Here is a 14,287-nt window from a genome sequence, read left to right as displayed (position 1 = left end):
TTCTTAGAATGAAAGAAAGATTTATTCCATTTCCCATTGAAGTGCATCGATACATTCTACAGTGTATCGATGCATCCTTTAACATGTGCATCGATGCACTACCCATGCATCAATACACCAATCACCTTCAATGTTTTCATTTTAAGGGGGTGCATCGATGCACTCCTTATGCATCGATGCACTAATTGCATTCAATGTTTCTTCTTTAAAGAGTGCATCGATACACATTGAATGTGCATCGATACACCTTGCCCAGAATTTGCATTTTAGCCCGAAAACCATCAACTTTTCACTCAATTCTTCTATTTTAAGCCCCTATCATGTCATTAAACTCAACTAACATTACTTAAACCAACTTATATCCATATAAACCGTCTTTATCTTCCATATCTCATCATGATTCTTAAAATTTAAAAATCTTACTAAACTTTCAACTTTGTTATTAATCCTTTCTAACTTCATAAATCTCTTATTCTTATTGATGGCAAGTCAAATTCAACTTTCAATTCTTATTATAAACTCTATTTCAATATTTCACTCAAGAACTCCAAATCTTTAATCTTCCTTAACTCTTTTATCTTTTGATTTTAAGATAACTTAAGCTTTCCTTAAGCTTAGTTATCATCTAATAATCATAACTCAACCTTAAATTTAACCAAAAATTATCTAAATAGAAGACTCACATTTTGTTCAAACCTTCACGTATGAAGAAGGAAGAAGAGAAGAGAAGATAACTCTGGAACCTTTTGTTCTCAACTATAGATTATAAACGAATAAATTGAAACAATGAAATATTTTACATTTATTATTTATGAAGAAAATTTGATTTATATATCTAATTATCCACAATTTGCATAGAGAATAACAAGAAATGGATGAACAACTATCTTAACATAATAACAAATTCACTTTTACTATTAAAAGTCAGATATTAGTTCAAATTGATTCGACGGATAAAACGATATTGATTAACACATACTCATTTTATGATATTATTTTAAGATGAAGATAAAAATTAGGACATAAGTACAGGTGGCATTGAGTATTGTGTAAAAATCCAATGTCATATGGCTAAATTAGACTGCAATATTAACTCCCTTACATGTACCGGTTTTCTATTTTGTTCTATATTATTCCATAAATTAAGGGAAGCGGACAAATGAAAGCGGCAAAGGAAGTTCTAAAATGGAGGATTAGAAATCCAAAATCGCTCCTCAGCTCTCTTCTACGATTTTGCTTTGTTTTTGCCTCAACACAAAGAATAAGAAAAATATCATATTTTTAATTATGTTGGAAATTCAAGTTTGATCTGAAATTCTTCAAGTTCGGGTGGGGTTATAGACTCTTGTATTAGATTATTTATGCCCGGTTATGTTGTTCATTCTATTGGTTTGATTTCTGAATATTTAATCAGGAAAATAGAAAAGAAATGGGTTTTGGTGCAAATGGTATTGGACTTTTTTTCTGGAAAATCATTAGATTTTCTGGAAGTTGTAGTTATACATTTGTAAGAAAATATCCATTTTTGTCAGGTTTTGTTACCTTTGCTTTCTTCGTGTACACATATTTTCCTTCTTTTTTCTACATTTTGATTTACTTTTCCCCGATTATTATCTGCACGGCGATTTACATCCGATTTTATTGGAAAACCAAACATCCTAAAGTCCAAGTGGTTGATAAAAAAGACAGTGAGAAGAGATCATCTGCTTATGTAGACAGATCAAACGAGGAGAAACCATCTCCCGACTTAAATAGACAAAGGGTCCCTTCGTTACGACACCAGAAAAGTGTTCGAAGAAATGCTCGAAAGGAAGTCCTAGAATGGGAAAGAAACAATAGTCCGGATGTGCTTTTTCCGAGAGTTATATATGATATTCTGCCCGGTAAATCCAGTTTGTTGAAAGAAAATTCGAAGCTGGCCTTAGATGTGAATGGAAGCTCTAATATGGAACTTGGAGGGAGTTCTTCCCAGAATGAGACTCGAAATGATCAAGCACCGAATGAGGCGAATTCTCTCTTTGATAATGAGACATCGAAACCTCGTACCGTGTTGAGTGATAGCTTCGGAGGGCAGTCGGGAAAAAGTCTTAACATTGGTGGTCGGGGTGGGACTGGTGGTGTATTTGATGTAGGAAAATCGGAAGAAAGGAGAAATGCTGAGGACGTAAAGGTTCAGGAAGATAGGAATAAGATGGTTGAATGGACGAAGGAAGATGAGAAGAATCTAATGGATCTTGGGTCAGAAAGGCACCAAAGGTTGGAAAGTTTAATGGCAAAACGTAGAGCAAGAAAGATGTTCAAAATGGCAATTGAGAAAAGCCTGATGGACAAGGGCACTGTTCCCCATAGTCAAATTGCTCCCATTCTAATAGTTAAAAACAACATTCTCGGTGCTTCAAATAATACCAACGATGAAGGGATACCAATGCCTGGTTCTGCCCCTTCCGTCTTGCTGCCTACACAGAATCCATTTGACCTACCTTATGACCCATTTGAAGAAAAACCAAACCTCACGACTGATAGTTTTTTAAAAGAATTCATTCCAGCCAACCAAAAGGAAATGCTTTTTTGTAGGCATGAGAGCTTCTGTCATGGACCATTGTTTACATTCGATACCACTCCAGATCCCAATGATCAGTTTAATCCCTACTATGGTGCTGAAAAGAGGCTTGTAGGAGGTCCTGCAGTCGATAGATTCAGAAGGTCACCTGGTAAGCAAAACATAAACAAGTTCAGCATTTTTCTCCATTGTCCATCTCCATTTTTTTATATAGTTAAAAGATCCTTGATATTCATAGTTTCTTGCTTCATTTATCCATATCGGAAGCCTTTATAAAATTTTGTGGATGTCAACGAATTTCCTGAAGGCTCTGCTTAAAACTGTGCTAAAAAAAGAACTTAGGTGGCGTTTGGTTGGATGAAATCCCTTGGAATTGGAATCCAATTTCACCACTTTCTAATGTTTGAACCGGTTCAAATTTTCCAAAGGAATTGGAATCCGCTTCAACTTTCCATCAAATGAGGGAAAGTGAATTCCATCCCAAGAATGGATGGAATTCAATTCCCTTATTGGAGGGAATTGAAATTTGATCATACTACCCTCATCAATCTTTTGGTAACTTATTCATATATTGAATAAAAATATTTTTTTATTATTTCGGGTCGGATCGAGTTTCTAATTCATATATTCGGGTCGGGAGGGTGAAACTTTATTTCAGTCGGGTCGGGTCGGTTTTTTTAAGTGTGATATTCGGGTCGAGTTCGGGTTTAGGATGAAATATACCCGACCCGAAAATATATATAATTTTACCTTATATATTTAGGAATAATTACAATAATACCGCTCTATATATTTTTTTTCAATTAAGTCACTGTTTTTATTGAATAAAAATATTTTTTTTATTATTTCGGGTCGGGTCGGGTCGGGTCGGATTTCTAATTCATATATTCGGGACGGGTCGGGTCGGGTTTTTTTAAGTGTGATACTCGGGTCGGGTCGGGTTCGAGTTTAGGGTGAAAACAATCAAACCGACCAGAAAAAAAATATAATTTTACCTTATATATTTAGGAATAATTACAATAATACCCCTCTATATATTTTTTTTCCAATTAAGTCTGTTTTTATTGAATAAAAGTAATTTTTTTATTATTTTGTGTCATGTCGGGTCGGATTTCTAATTCATATATTGAATAAAAATAGTTTTTGGTATATTTTTTGGTAACTAATTAACATACTCCAATTGGAATGTATCGAAATATTGCTCTATCTTTTGGTAACTTATTAACATATTTTGATTGCGATGATTTTAACTTATGATATTTATTAGCATGATTTTTATAATTTATTAAAATGAATAATCAATCAATAAAATGAAATTTATTATTTTTTAATTTTTTATAATATATTACTACATGTAAGTTGTAAAACAAACTAAAATAAAGCAAAAAAACAAGAAGGACAATTCTGTCATTTTACATTACTGAAATTAAATTCATCTGACATGTCTACGAATCAAACAGAATATGAAATTAGATTCCAATTCTTTTTCAGATTTTATTCTCTCATAAACATTCTAGCGAACCAAACAATACCTTAAAGATTTTAAACTACCTAAAGAGGAAGAACATGTTTAGGACAATAATTTGATTGTGCAGTCTACCGCGAATTATGTGTGGGAAAAAAATTCTTTCATTTTGTAGTGTGTTATTTCCTAATGGAATTATTTAACACTTACCCTTTTCTCAGATGATGAAGGAGGTCCCCTCCGGCAGAATTCCATTGCTTTTGGAAGTGAAATTGATGTTATTGAGCAAGAAGAGTCCAATTACAACGAGGAAATGAACTCATCAGGAGAGAGAAATAAAAAATTTACAGAAACTGCTAATGATAAGACTGAAATAGTAGAAAATGATGAAAACCCTCATGTTTTGAGTGGAAGTGAAATAAGAATGGATATAGATTCAACAAAAAACAATGATTCATGCTCCTCACCATCTTCATCTGATGACTCTGCATCGGGCTTAGATCAAACGACTAAACCTCTGAGTCTATGTGCCAGTCAAGTCCGAAAGGCTCTTAATCTTTCGATTCCTCCCAAGGGGAGAAATTTTAGCAAACTTCCATTTGATCCCAGCCCATCTCCACGCAGGGCTGAGTTTAGTTTGTTTTACAATACATATATGCGACAAAGTCATACTCGAAACTGTTCCATAGCTTCTGACTTGCAAGTTGAAGTCTCAGAAATTGGTTCAACTACATTATCAACCGATGGAACAGGTTCACCTGTTGAAGGTGATGTTACATATGATGGAGATGTTGAAAGGGATATCAATTCTGACAATGAAGAACTGTGGCCAGGTTCCTTTAACTTAACAAGAGAGGCAAATCGAGAAAAACTGAGAGAATTGGATGATATTATTGAAGAGGATTCTGTTGAAGTAAAGCTTTCTGGTTTAGATAAGAAACCTGAGGAGCCAACTGCATCATTCTTTCCATCTGAACAGGAAGCGACACAAATTTTGAATGACACAAGTTCACTATCTTCAAGGTTAGATACAACTGAAGACGGTGCCTCCTATCCAGCAAATATTAACCGTGAAACTCATGAAGATGCGACTCCCATTGTTTCAGAAAATATATCACCTGAAGATCTGAGAAAAACCGTGCAGTTAACAGAGAAGTCGGTGGTTCGTACACCTTCCGAGCCTTGTTTCCAGCAGCCAGAGGTAAGTTATTACACTACTGTTCTGAGGTATTGAGAATATAAACTATATTGCCCAAACTCTTTATTTTTCCTAAAGTAAATGTATTCTTTGAAACTTGTTTGCAACACATTGAAATTGGAATATGATCCTCCAAATATATGAGTATACTATTGTCGGATATATACTTGTATCAGGCACTCATCTCAGAGTCTAATCCAAGTAATATAAATAGTAAAATAAAGCAAACACAAAACTTTAAGATTGATTAACAATTTAGCCTGTGGTCTGTCAGTCATTTCATTTTGGAGAAATAAAAGCAAACATAAAGTTCTGAACTTTTAGTATTGAAATGAAATGAGATCAAGTTTTTCCTCATATCCAGTTCTTATTTAGGCTTACTGTAATTTTTACTATTCAACAGCAGAAGCCTACAGAAGAGTTGAATATCGTTTGTCATGTTAAGCCGATAACTCAAGGAAATGCTAACACCTTAGGGTTGAAGTCATCTGAAACCAGAGACGATAGAGCCCAAGCATTCATCAAACCTGCAGCTTTAGGAGAGATGAGAAAACCAGATGAGGCAATCAATTTAGATTCCTGCAAGTACAAGCACGGCAATATAGAAACATCTCATGAGTCTACAAGAACTATAGACTCTCAAAAGAAGATGGAGGAAAGCCAACCATCGAAATATATTGAAGAAGATACTCATAACTTAACTAAGAATGACACTGCAGATGCACCAAATGCAGTTCAAAGTACAGACCAACCTTCAAAGAATATTAGACAAGATACTCAAAACTTAACTGAGCATAATAATGGGGATCCACCAAATTCTGTTCAAAGCATAGTTAATCAAAATATTGCTGAGGATAATGTTTCTGAAGTGGAACAAAGATTAGAAAGTTCTATTGCAATGGATCTCACTCAAAGATTGGCGATTGAACAAACTCATCTCAGCTCGTGTGCATCACCAAGGTCCGTGTTACCACAAAACATCCTGGTACAGAGAATACCCATATCGAATGCGGAGCAACAAAGACAAAACGGTCGGCCGCAATCTGTTATGGAAGACATAGAGAGGTACAATTCGGCAAGCAACCAACCACAGGAGAGCTCAACTTTTAAAATGCTCCCAATTTCACAGCATTTGGTTGAGAATTCAATAGATGATCCGTCCAGTAATTGCAATCCCGGAACATCAGAGGTCTGTATGAGAGTATCAATAACTCATTTCCATATTTTTAATGCATTTCACTGTTCATGAAATCATGTTTAACGTTTGAAGTTCATGAATTCACATCTGGAAATAAATACTTTTTCCATTTTCTTTTGTTCCTACACCTCCATTCTTTTGACATTACACTTGTATGCATGTGTATTTAGTAGTCTTAAAGTACAGTTTTAGCATGTTTTGACTCGCATATTTACCTAAACTTGAACAGGGGTCGTCTAGCACAACAAAGGAGAGTCCTATTGGTAGCCCAGTCCATAAAATGAATGAACTTGTCCTAGAAGGCACTCATGGCAAGGAAAATTCTTCTATAAAATCCAGTAAAGATGAATCAAAATCTTCGACAAATTCAATGGATGCGAATGAACCATTAAAACCATATGGTGAAAGTAATCCTGATTTTATCAAGCATCTTGGAGGATCAGAAAAACTGACTGAACATAACTCTGGAACTGATCCATCAAAATCAAATGAAGAAAATGCTAACTCAGCTGATCCTAACACTATGGTGACAGGAAAGGTAATCCCACTAGAAGGCACACATGGCAAGGAAGATTCTTCTATAAAATCCAGTAAAGATGAATTAAAAATTTCGATGAGGTCAACGGATGCAAAAGAACAATCAGAACCATCTTGTGAAAGTAATCCTGATTGTAACGAGCATCTTGGAGGATCAGAAAAACGGACTGAACATAACTCTGGAACTGATCCATCAAAACCAGAAGAAGGAAATGCTAAATCAGATGATCCTATAACTATGGAGACAGAAAAGGTAATCCCACTTGTTAATCTTAGCACTCAATTTCAACAATAATACTGTATCCTTTGATTTTATGTTTTAGTAACTTATACATCACGTCATTGTTTCTCATTTATGTTTCATGGAATGTCCCCCTTTTAATTCGTAATAGATGAAAATCTTATATCAACCAGCTATGCTGTAAACTAATGCAGCATGTTTCCGGTTAACTCTATCAAAACCACCAAAATTTCGTCTGTTCCCAATTAATTAACTCTACTAAATGATCAGAAAGTTATGTTAGTTATTCATTCTTACTGACATTGAGTCGAAACCTTTCTATGAAGTCTGCAGCAGAAGTTGATCTAATCTGCAATGTAATTGAGTCCTTAACCAATAAGATGACCAACAACAAGCGCTTGAACCATGTTCTTGATGGAGAAGGTGAGTCCCCAATATCAAGCAGCCAAAAGGCTATCATGAAACCATCAAATACCAGTGGGGCAACTAGTGCAGGATCTATTAAAGATACGGGGCATGAATCCAGAACAATAGCCAAAGTCGATGTCAGTGCTGGGCTGTCTACTTCAAAAGGAGAAAGTATCAGCTTGAAGGACATTAAAAATGGTGGAGATGCACAAATTTGAGTAGTCAAGAAAGTGTTTCAGGTGCACTGGAATCAAAGGAGGATAATTCCAAGGCCATTGGTGAAAGCATCTCAGGTGTAGATACTACTGCAACAAGCATGTGGTAGACCATACGGCCGCCATAGAAGCATCTAAACTGGAAGATTCTGAAGCCTAGGCTGTCAAAACCAAGGAAAATGATAGCAACGAAGTGGCAAAATGAGGCAATATGCACAATATTGGCACATCTAGAAACCATCAGTTCGGGGACCACAACAGTTTAGGGAACTTTCACCACAGAGTAAAGCTGAAACTCTTCCTTGAATCAATGTAAGCGGACATATACTGTAAATCTTTAACATATAGACAAAAGTAGGATATACGTATAAACTAGAACTGCAAATATATAGTAAAAAAAGAAAACCCCAATTATTCCATTTACCTTGAAGAGAAGTTAATGTTCTAGTTCCATTGCATCATAAATTGAATGCTACAGTTGAGAGGAAATAAATTTCTTCATTTTTTTAACCTAAGAAACATCTAGGAGGTTTCTCCACTGTGACAATGCTCAACGACTGGAGAGCTTGAAATGTCATTTAGGACCCGCGCTTTTAGTTTTTTCAGTTTTGTTCTAAGCCTAGAATCCATTATTGAAATATTCATACATGACACGTGTATTCAATATATAGTCGGACATATGTATAAGAACACTGTACTATTTGATGAAATGAAAAGAGAAATGATCTCTAAGTTCCTCAAACTTTAAAAAAAATTAGTTATCTCTGAATTTTTCCACTCGATTAATCCCTTAAATCTATAGCCGTAATTGATAGTTAGAATACTGACAAAATAATTTATGATGCTAACGTATAGGTTCACGGTAATGACATGGTGATCCGTTGTACTAATGTAATAGTTCACATGATGTGACAAAGAGATTTAATTGACTCTTTTAAAAAGTTTAAAAATTTTAAACAATTAAACCAAGAAGAAACTCTTAAAACACATAATGTTAAACAACAAACACTAATTACGTTCAAATGTATTGGCATTATTAAATGAAAACCCCTCATTAATTTTTTTTTTTGAAAATCAACCTTTGTGTCAAATTAGTTAGAAAAATAATCCCAAACAGCCCACGTAGGATTATCTTGCATTCTATAAAACGCGTTTAATGGACCTCGCGTTTTAAGGCCTGTAAATGAACTTACGTTCAACGAACCGTTCATGAACTATGCGGCGGGAAGTTCGTTTATGTTCGTTTATTTATTAAATGAACGAACATGAACAAGATTTTGCGTTCGTTTAATTAAATGAACGAACACGAACAAAGGGCTCGTTCGTTCACTTATGTTCGTGAACGTTCGATTATATGTTCGTTCATTTATGTTCGAACAGAGGGCAAGTTGAATATGTTACGAAAATTATTGAAGTTGTTTGGATTTCAAGAAGATTGTTTTCTTGAATAAATTAACTTTAAGACTTTATTATGTTCATATAGCTTATTTATGATTTATGTATGTTTTTGTCGTATTCGAACAAATTGACTCTAAAGTAACAGGTTATATTAATGAATTTTAAGTTGTTATTCTTGTTGTTTACTTTTTTTACATTCATTTGTTGTGTTCGAATAAGTTTGTTTTTTGTGTTTGTATTGTTCGTTTATGTTCGTTTATTGTGTTCGTCTATGTTCATTTATTATGTTTGTTTATGTTCGTTTGTTTGTGTTCGTTTACGTTCGTTTATGTTCATCTATCATTTAAATGAACGAACATGAACAAACTATATTCCTTAATGAACGAACATGAACAGGTTTATTTTGGTTCATATGATTTTCAATATTGACTTACAGCAACACAGGTTTACAGGGACAGCCACCGGTTGGACATCCGAAGGGTTATCCTTTTGTAGCTGGCAGGTTTTGCCTACTCATTTTCAATTTATTAGTTCAGAAATATAAGGCTTGTTTGGAAAAGACCATCCAAAATATCCTATCAACAAAAGCCATTAAAATATGATCAATAAAGCACTTTGACTTAATCCTTTCCCTTTTCACGTCATGTTATGATATATTGTGTAGGTTTTACAGATTCATAAGAATTTGAAAGCTTCTTTAGTCACCTTTTTACATCAGTTTTTCTACCTATAGCTTACTATATATTTCTTATAAAATTCCTGTTTACCAATAGTCTAACACATTGGATACGGTTAGAACTTAATGATTTACTTATTTGATTCCAGATACAAGGTCATTGCATGTGCCAAGCATTTTGTTGGAGATGGTGGTACAGAAAATGGTATAAATGAGGGAAATACCATATCATCATATGATGATTTAGAGAGGATCCACATGGAACCTTACCTTGATTGTCTTAATCAGGGGGTTTCAACAGTTATGGCATCTTATTCTAGTTGGAATGGATGTAAACTTCATGCTCACCAATTCCACTTGACAGAGATTTTGAAAGACAAACTGGGTTTCAAGGTAGACATCGTATTTGCAATATATCCTGAAAGGCATATACTGTTTTCAATTCTCAAGCTTTTGGGAAATCCCTGTGGCAGGGATTTCTGATTTCAGATTGGAAAGCTCTAGACAGACTTAGCGAACCAAGAGGCTCAAACTATCGTCATTGTGTTTATACCGCCATTAGTGCCGGAATAGACATGGTATAATTTGGTTCAAGGCATAAATACTTCTTTTTTGGATTTATATCTTTTTCTACTCTCAACTGACTAAAACATGCATGCAGGTGATGGTGCCTTACAGATATAAGCAATTTATTGAGGATTTGACATCCTTGGTTGAATCAGGGGAGATAAAATGTCCAGGATAGATGATGCTGTTGAAAGAATACTGAGAGTCAAGATTGTTGCTGGTCTTTTTGAGTATCCCTTCTCTGACAGATCTTTGCTAGATACGGTTTGCTGCAAGGTAGTATTTGTTGAGTTCAGAATTCAATCGGCTAACATCAATCTTATTTGACAATGCTCTTCTTGGACTATACAAAGTTTCTTCAAATTCCAATGACTCACCACACAAGAAATGCTTGGAACATGATTAAATATTTTCTTGTTCTAAAGAATATATTTGTATGCAAATTTTATTGCTGTCATTTGCTTTAGATTTTGAATGTCTTAACTAATGCCGCAATGCTTAAAATTCTTAGTTGATTTTATACTAGAGCTTATAGATTCACTGTGACCTCTATGATTTCCTGCAGCTGCACAGGGAACTAGCCCGTGAAGCCGTACGCAAGTCCTTAGTTCTATTGAAGAATGGAAAGAATCATGGGAAGCCTTTCCTTCCATTGGAAAAAAATTCAAAAAGAATTATTATTGCTGGAACACATGCTGATGATCTTGGATACCAGTGCGGGGGTTGGACACGTTGCTGGCAAGGAAGCAGTGGCAGAATTACAATTGGTAAGCAGTTATATAAATCTAAACATGTTTTCTTCCCCTTACTAAAACCCCACCAGCCATCTTTAAATTGTTCCTTCTCCACTTCAACACCCCAATACATATGATGTATACTTGTATGTTTCACATAGTATTCGCCCATTATTGATAGTTGTTAACTGGCTGTCCAGCGTCATGTGTTGAAGCCTCGTCATTGAATCGAAATTGTCTAAAATATGCATATAAATATTACTTAGGCTACAAGTAATATGAATGTCGGATTCATTTCTTTCTGGGCACAACAATCTTGGATGCATTCAGAGAAGTAATGGGAGAAAAAACAGAGGTGGTTTATGAAAAGTATCCTTCACCAAACACCTTGGCTGAGTCAGACTATTCTTTTGCCATTGTAGCTGTTGGTGAAGAACCATACGCCGAGTCTGCGGGAGACAATTCGGAGCCAGTAATCCCATTAAATGGAAGTGAACTAATAAGCACTATTGCTGACATGGCTTTTGGAGAAAATGGATGCTCTGATTACTGCCTGGTTACCAGGAACTGAAGGAAGGGGAATCACTGATGTAGTTTTTGGAGACTACGAATTTGAGGGGCGATTGCCAATGACATGGTTTAGGACAACCAAACAGCTGCCAATCAACAATGGAGACAATTCATGTGATCCTTTGTTTCCCCTTGGCTTTGGTTTGAAATGCAGATAGGAGAAACCTACTGAGTAAATGATTTGCATGGCCTAGGTCAGCAACGCCAATTATCTTTTCTTTTTTAATAATCAAGGCATAGACATCTTATCCCTTGGCAAATTTCATCATTGATTTTTTTCCTTTTTGGATTGTCTTTGAAAGGCTTGTGCCTAATGTATGAATTCAAACCACATTGTTGTGGCACTTCAATCTCTCACAGTTTCCAAGTGACAATTATGGCAATCATCATATCTAGGGGTCTGTCTCTCCTTTTTCTTGATAGTGATCTATGGTGTTTTCACTAGCATAAATCAAGCTCGATGTCTTAACATACATGAATGCATTTCTGATGATGAAATTGATCCATGAAAAGAATGTTAGATTTGTTTAGAAATTAAGTTGACAAGTTGGAAATTTCATCTTGGTTGGTGGCCAACTTATTGGAAATTTCATCTTGGTTGGTGGCCAAACTTTGAACATGTGAATTTCATATTTGGTGTCTAACTTGTACACATTGGAAAATTCTTTGGTGGTGGCAAACTTTGAACATATTGTTCTTAAAACTCAACTATAAATAGGCCTAAGTATTTCCATTAGAAATCATCCCAAAAACAAGTTCTCTCTTCCTCTTGTATTCTTCATTCTCCCACTTTGGGAATTCTAAAGAATTCCATTTGTTGTAATATTGGCGATATAGTGAAGTTATCATCCGGTGCGGTGCCTGAGGAGTAGACGATATTCTTGTCGAACCTCGTAAATTTGGTGTGTTCTCTCCTTTATTATTTTTATTCGGTTCTTTTCAATTGTGTTTCAATATTCAATAGTTTGACAGGTTTATCTGCTGTGCAACCTTTGGTGGTTTTAATCTTGACATTTTAGGTCAATTTTAAAACTACGTTCATGTGAGAAATAACTCGTTTTCCCCAATAATTGGCATCAGAGCTTCGGTTGAGGTTATCCTGGTGGTTTTGTTACTGAAAAGATACAGTTTGTGATATTGAATATTGTTCGTTAGAATTAAAATGCCAAAATACGGATAAGTTGAGACATCAAGCTCTTCATCTGGACCGGTGAGGTGGGTGATGTCAAATGCAAATTTCTCGGTGGAGTTGTTCGATGGATCCGGTCATTTTGGCATGTGGCAAGGCGAGGTGTTAGACGCTTTATTCCAACAATGTCTAGACATCTCCATTGAGGAAGAAAAACCCGAATATATGGAGGAGAAAGAATGGGGATCAATCAATCGTTTGGCGTGCAGCACGATTCGATCTTGTCTTTCCAGGGAGTATAAGTATAGCTACAAGAACGAGACTTCTGCAAGTAAGATGTGGAAAGATTTGGAGGAAAAATTCCTGAAGAAAAGCTCTCAGAATCGTCTCCACATGAAGAAAAAATTGTTCAGATTTGATTATCAACCAGGCACCAGTATGAATGAACACATCACTGCGTTCAATGAGCTAGTGGAAGACTTATTGGGCATGGATGAAACCTTCAAAGATGAAGATTTGGCTTTGATGTTGTTGTCATCTTTTCCAGATGAATTTAAGCACCTTGAGACAACGTTACTTCATGGTAAGGATAATGCTACCTTAAAGATGTAACTGCTGCTTTGTATAGTTATGAACTCAGGAAGAAAACTAAGAAGGAGAGCAAGTACGAAGCAGCGGAGGCCATGGTGGCAAGAGGTCGCTCGAAAAGTCAAAAGCCAAAGTGGAGAGGGAGATCAAAGTCAAAGTCCAGACTTCGAAAAGATGAATGTGTCTTTTGTCAAAAGAAAGGCCATTGGAAGAAAGATTGTCCGAAGCTGAAGAAGAAAGAAAAAGCTGCTCCAGATGTATGTGTTGCAGAGCATGATGCACATGACTCTGACATATCATTGATTGCTTCATCAACAACATTCCATTCCGATGAGTGGATATTAGATTTGGGTTGCACCTATTATATGTCCCCTAATCGGGAGTGGTTCTCCGATTTAGTGGAACTAAATGCAGGAGTTGTTTATATGGGCAATGACAATGCCTGTAAAACTGTTGGGATAGGTTCAATTCGATTGAAGAATCAAGATAGATCAACCAGAGTTCTGACAGATGTCCGATACGTGCCCAGTTTGAAGAAAAATATCATCTCGTTGGGAGCCTTGGAATCCAAATGCTCAATAGTCACTATGAGAGATGGAGTTTTAAAAGTCACATATGGCGCACTTGTGATGATGAAGGGCATCAGGAAAAATAATTTGTATTACTACCAAGGTAGTACAACTATTGGAGCAGTTGCAGCAGCTTCCGGAGGTGATGATTTGGACGCAACCCAGTTGTGGCATATGCGGTTGGGACATGCTGAAGAGAAATCCTTGCAAATTCTGGCAAAGAAAGGATTGTTG

General features: G+C 35.7%; 1 protein-coding gene and 1 pseudogene across 1 annotated transcript; both read left to right on the top strand.

Annotated features, from left to right (window-relative positions):
• Positions 1–1,429: 1,429 nt before the first annotated feature.
• LOC120181104 lies at positions 1,430–7,078 on the top strand. Its single transcript, XM_039186314.1, has 5 exons — positions 1,430–2,711; positions 4,247–5,226; positions 5,627–6,412; positions 6,651–6,959; positions 7,040–7,078. Exons 1-5 carry the CDS (start codon positions 1,430–1,432, stop codon positions 7,076–7,078), a joined length of 3,396 nt encoding a protein of 1,131 aa, XP_039042245.1.
• A 2,573-nt stretch (positions 7,079–9,651) lies between these two features.
• LOC120181095 lies at positions 9,652–11,925 on the top strand (annotated as a pseudogene).
• The last annotated feature ends 2,362 nt before the right edge of the window (positions 11,926–14,287 follow it).

Source organism: Hibiscus syriacus, unplaced genomic scaffold (genome assembly GCF_006381635.1).
Source record: "Hibiscus syriacus cultivar Baekdansim isolate YM2019G1 unplaced genomic scaffold, ASM638163v2 tig00003715_pilon, whole genome shotgun sequence".
In the NCBI taxonomy this organism is placed as follows: Eukaryota; Viridiplantae; Streptophyta; class Magnoliopsida; order Malvales; family Malvaceae; genus Hibiscus; species Hibiscus syriacus.
The sequence above is the reverse complement of the archived record's forward strand: the minus strand, read 5'-3'. Positions and strand labels throughout refer to the sequence as shown.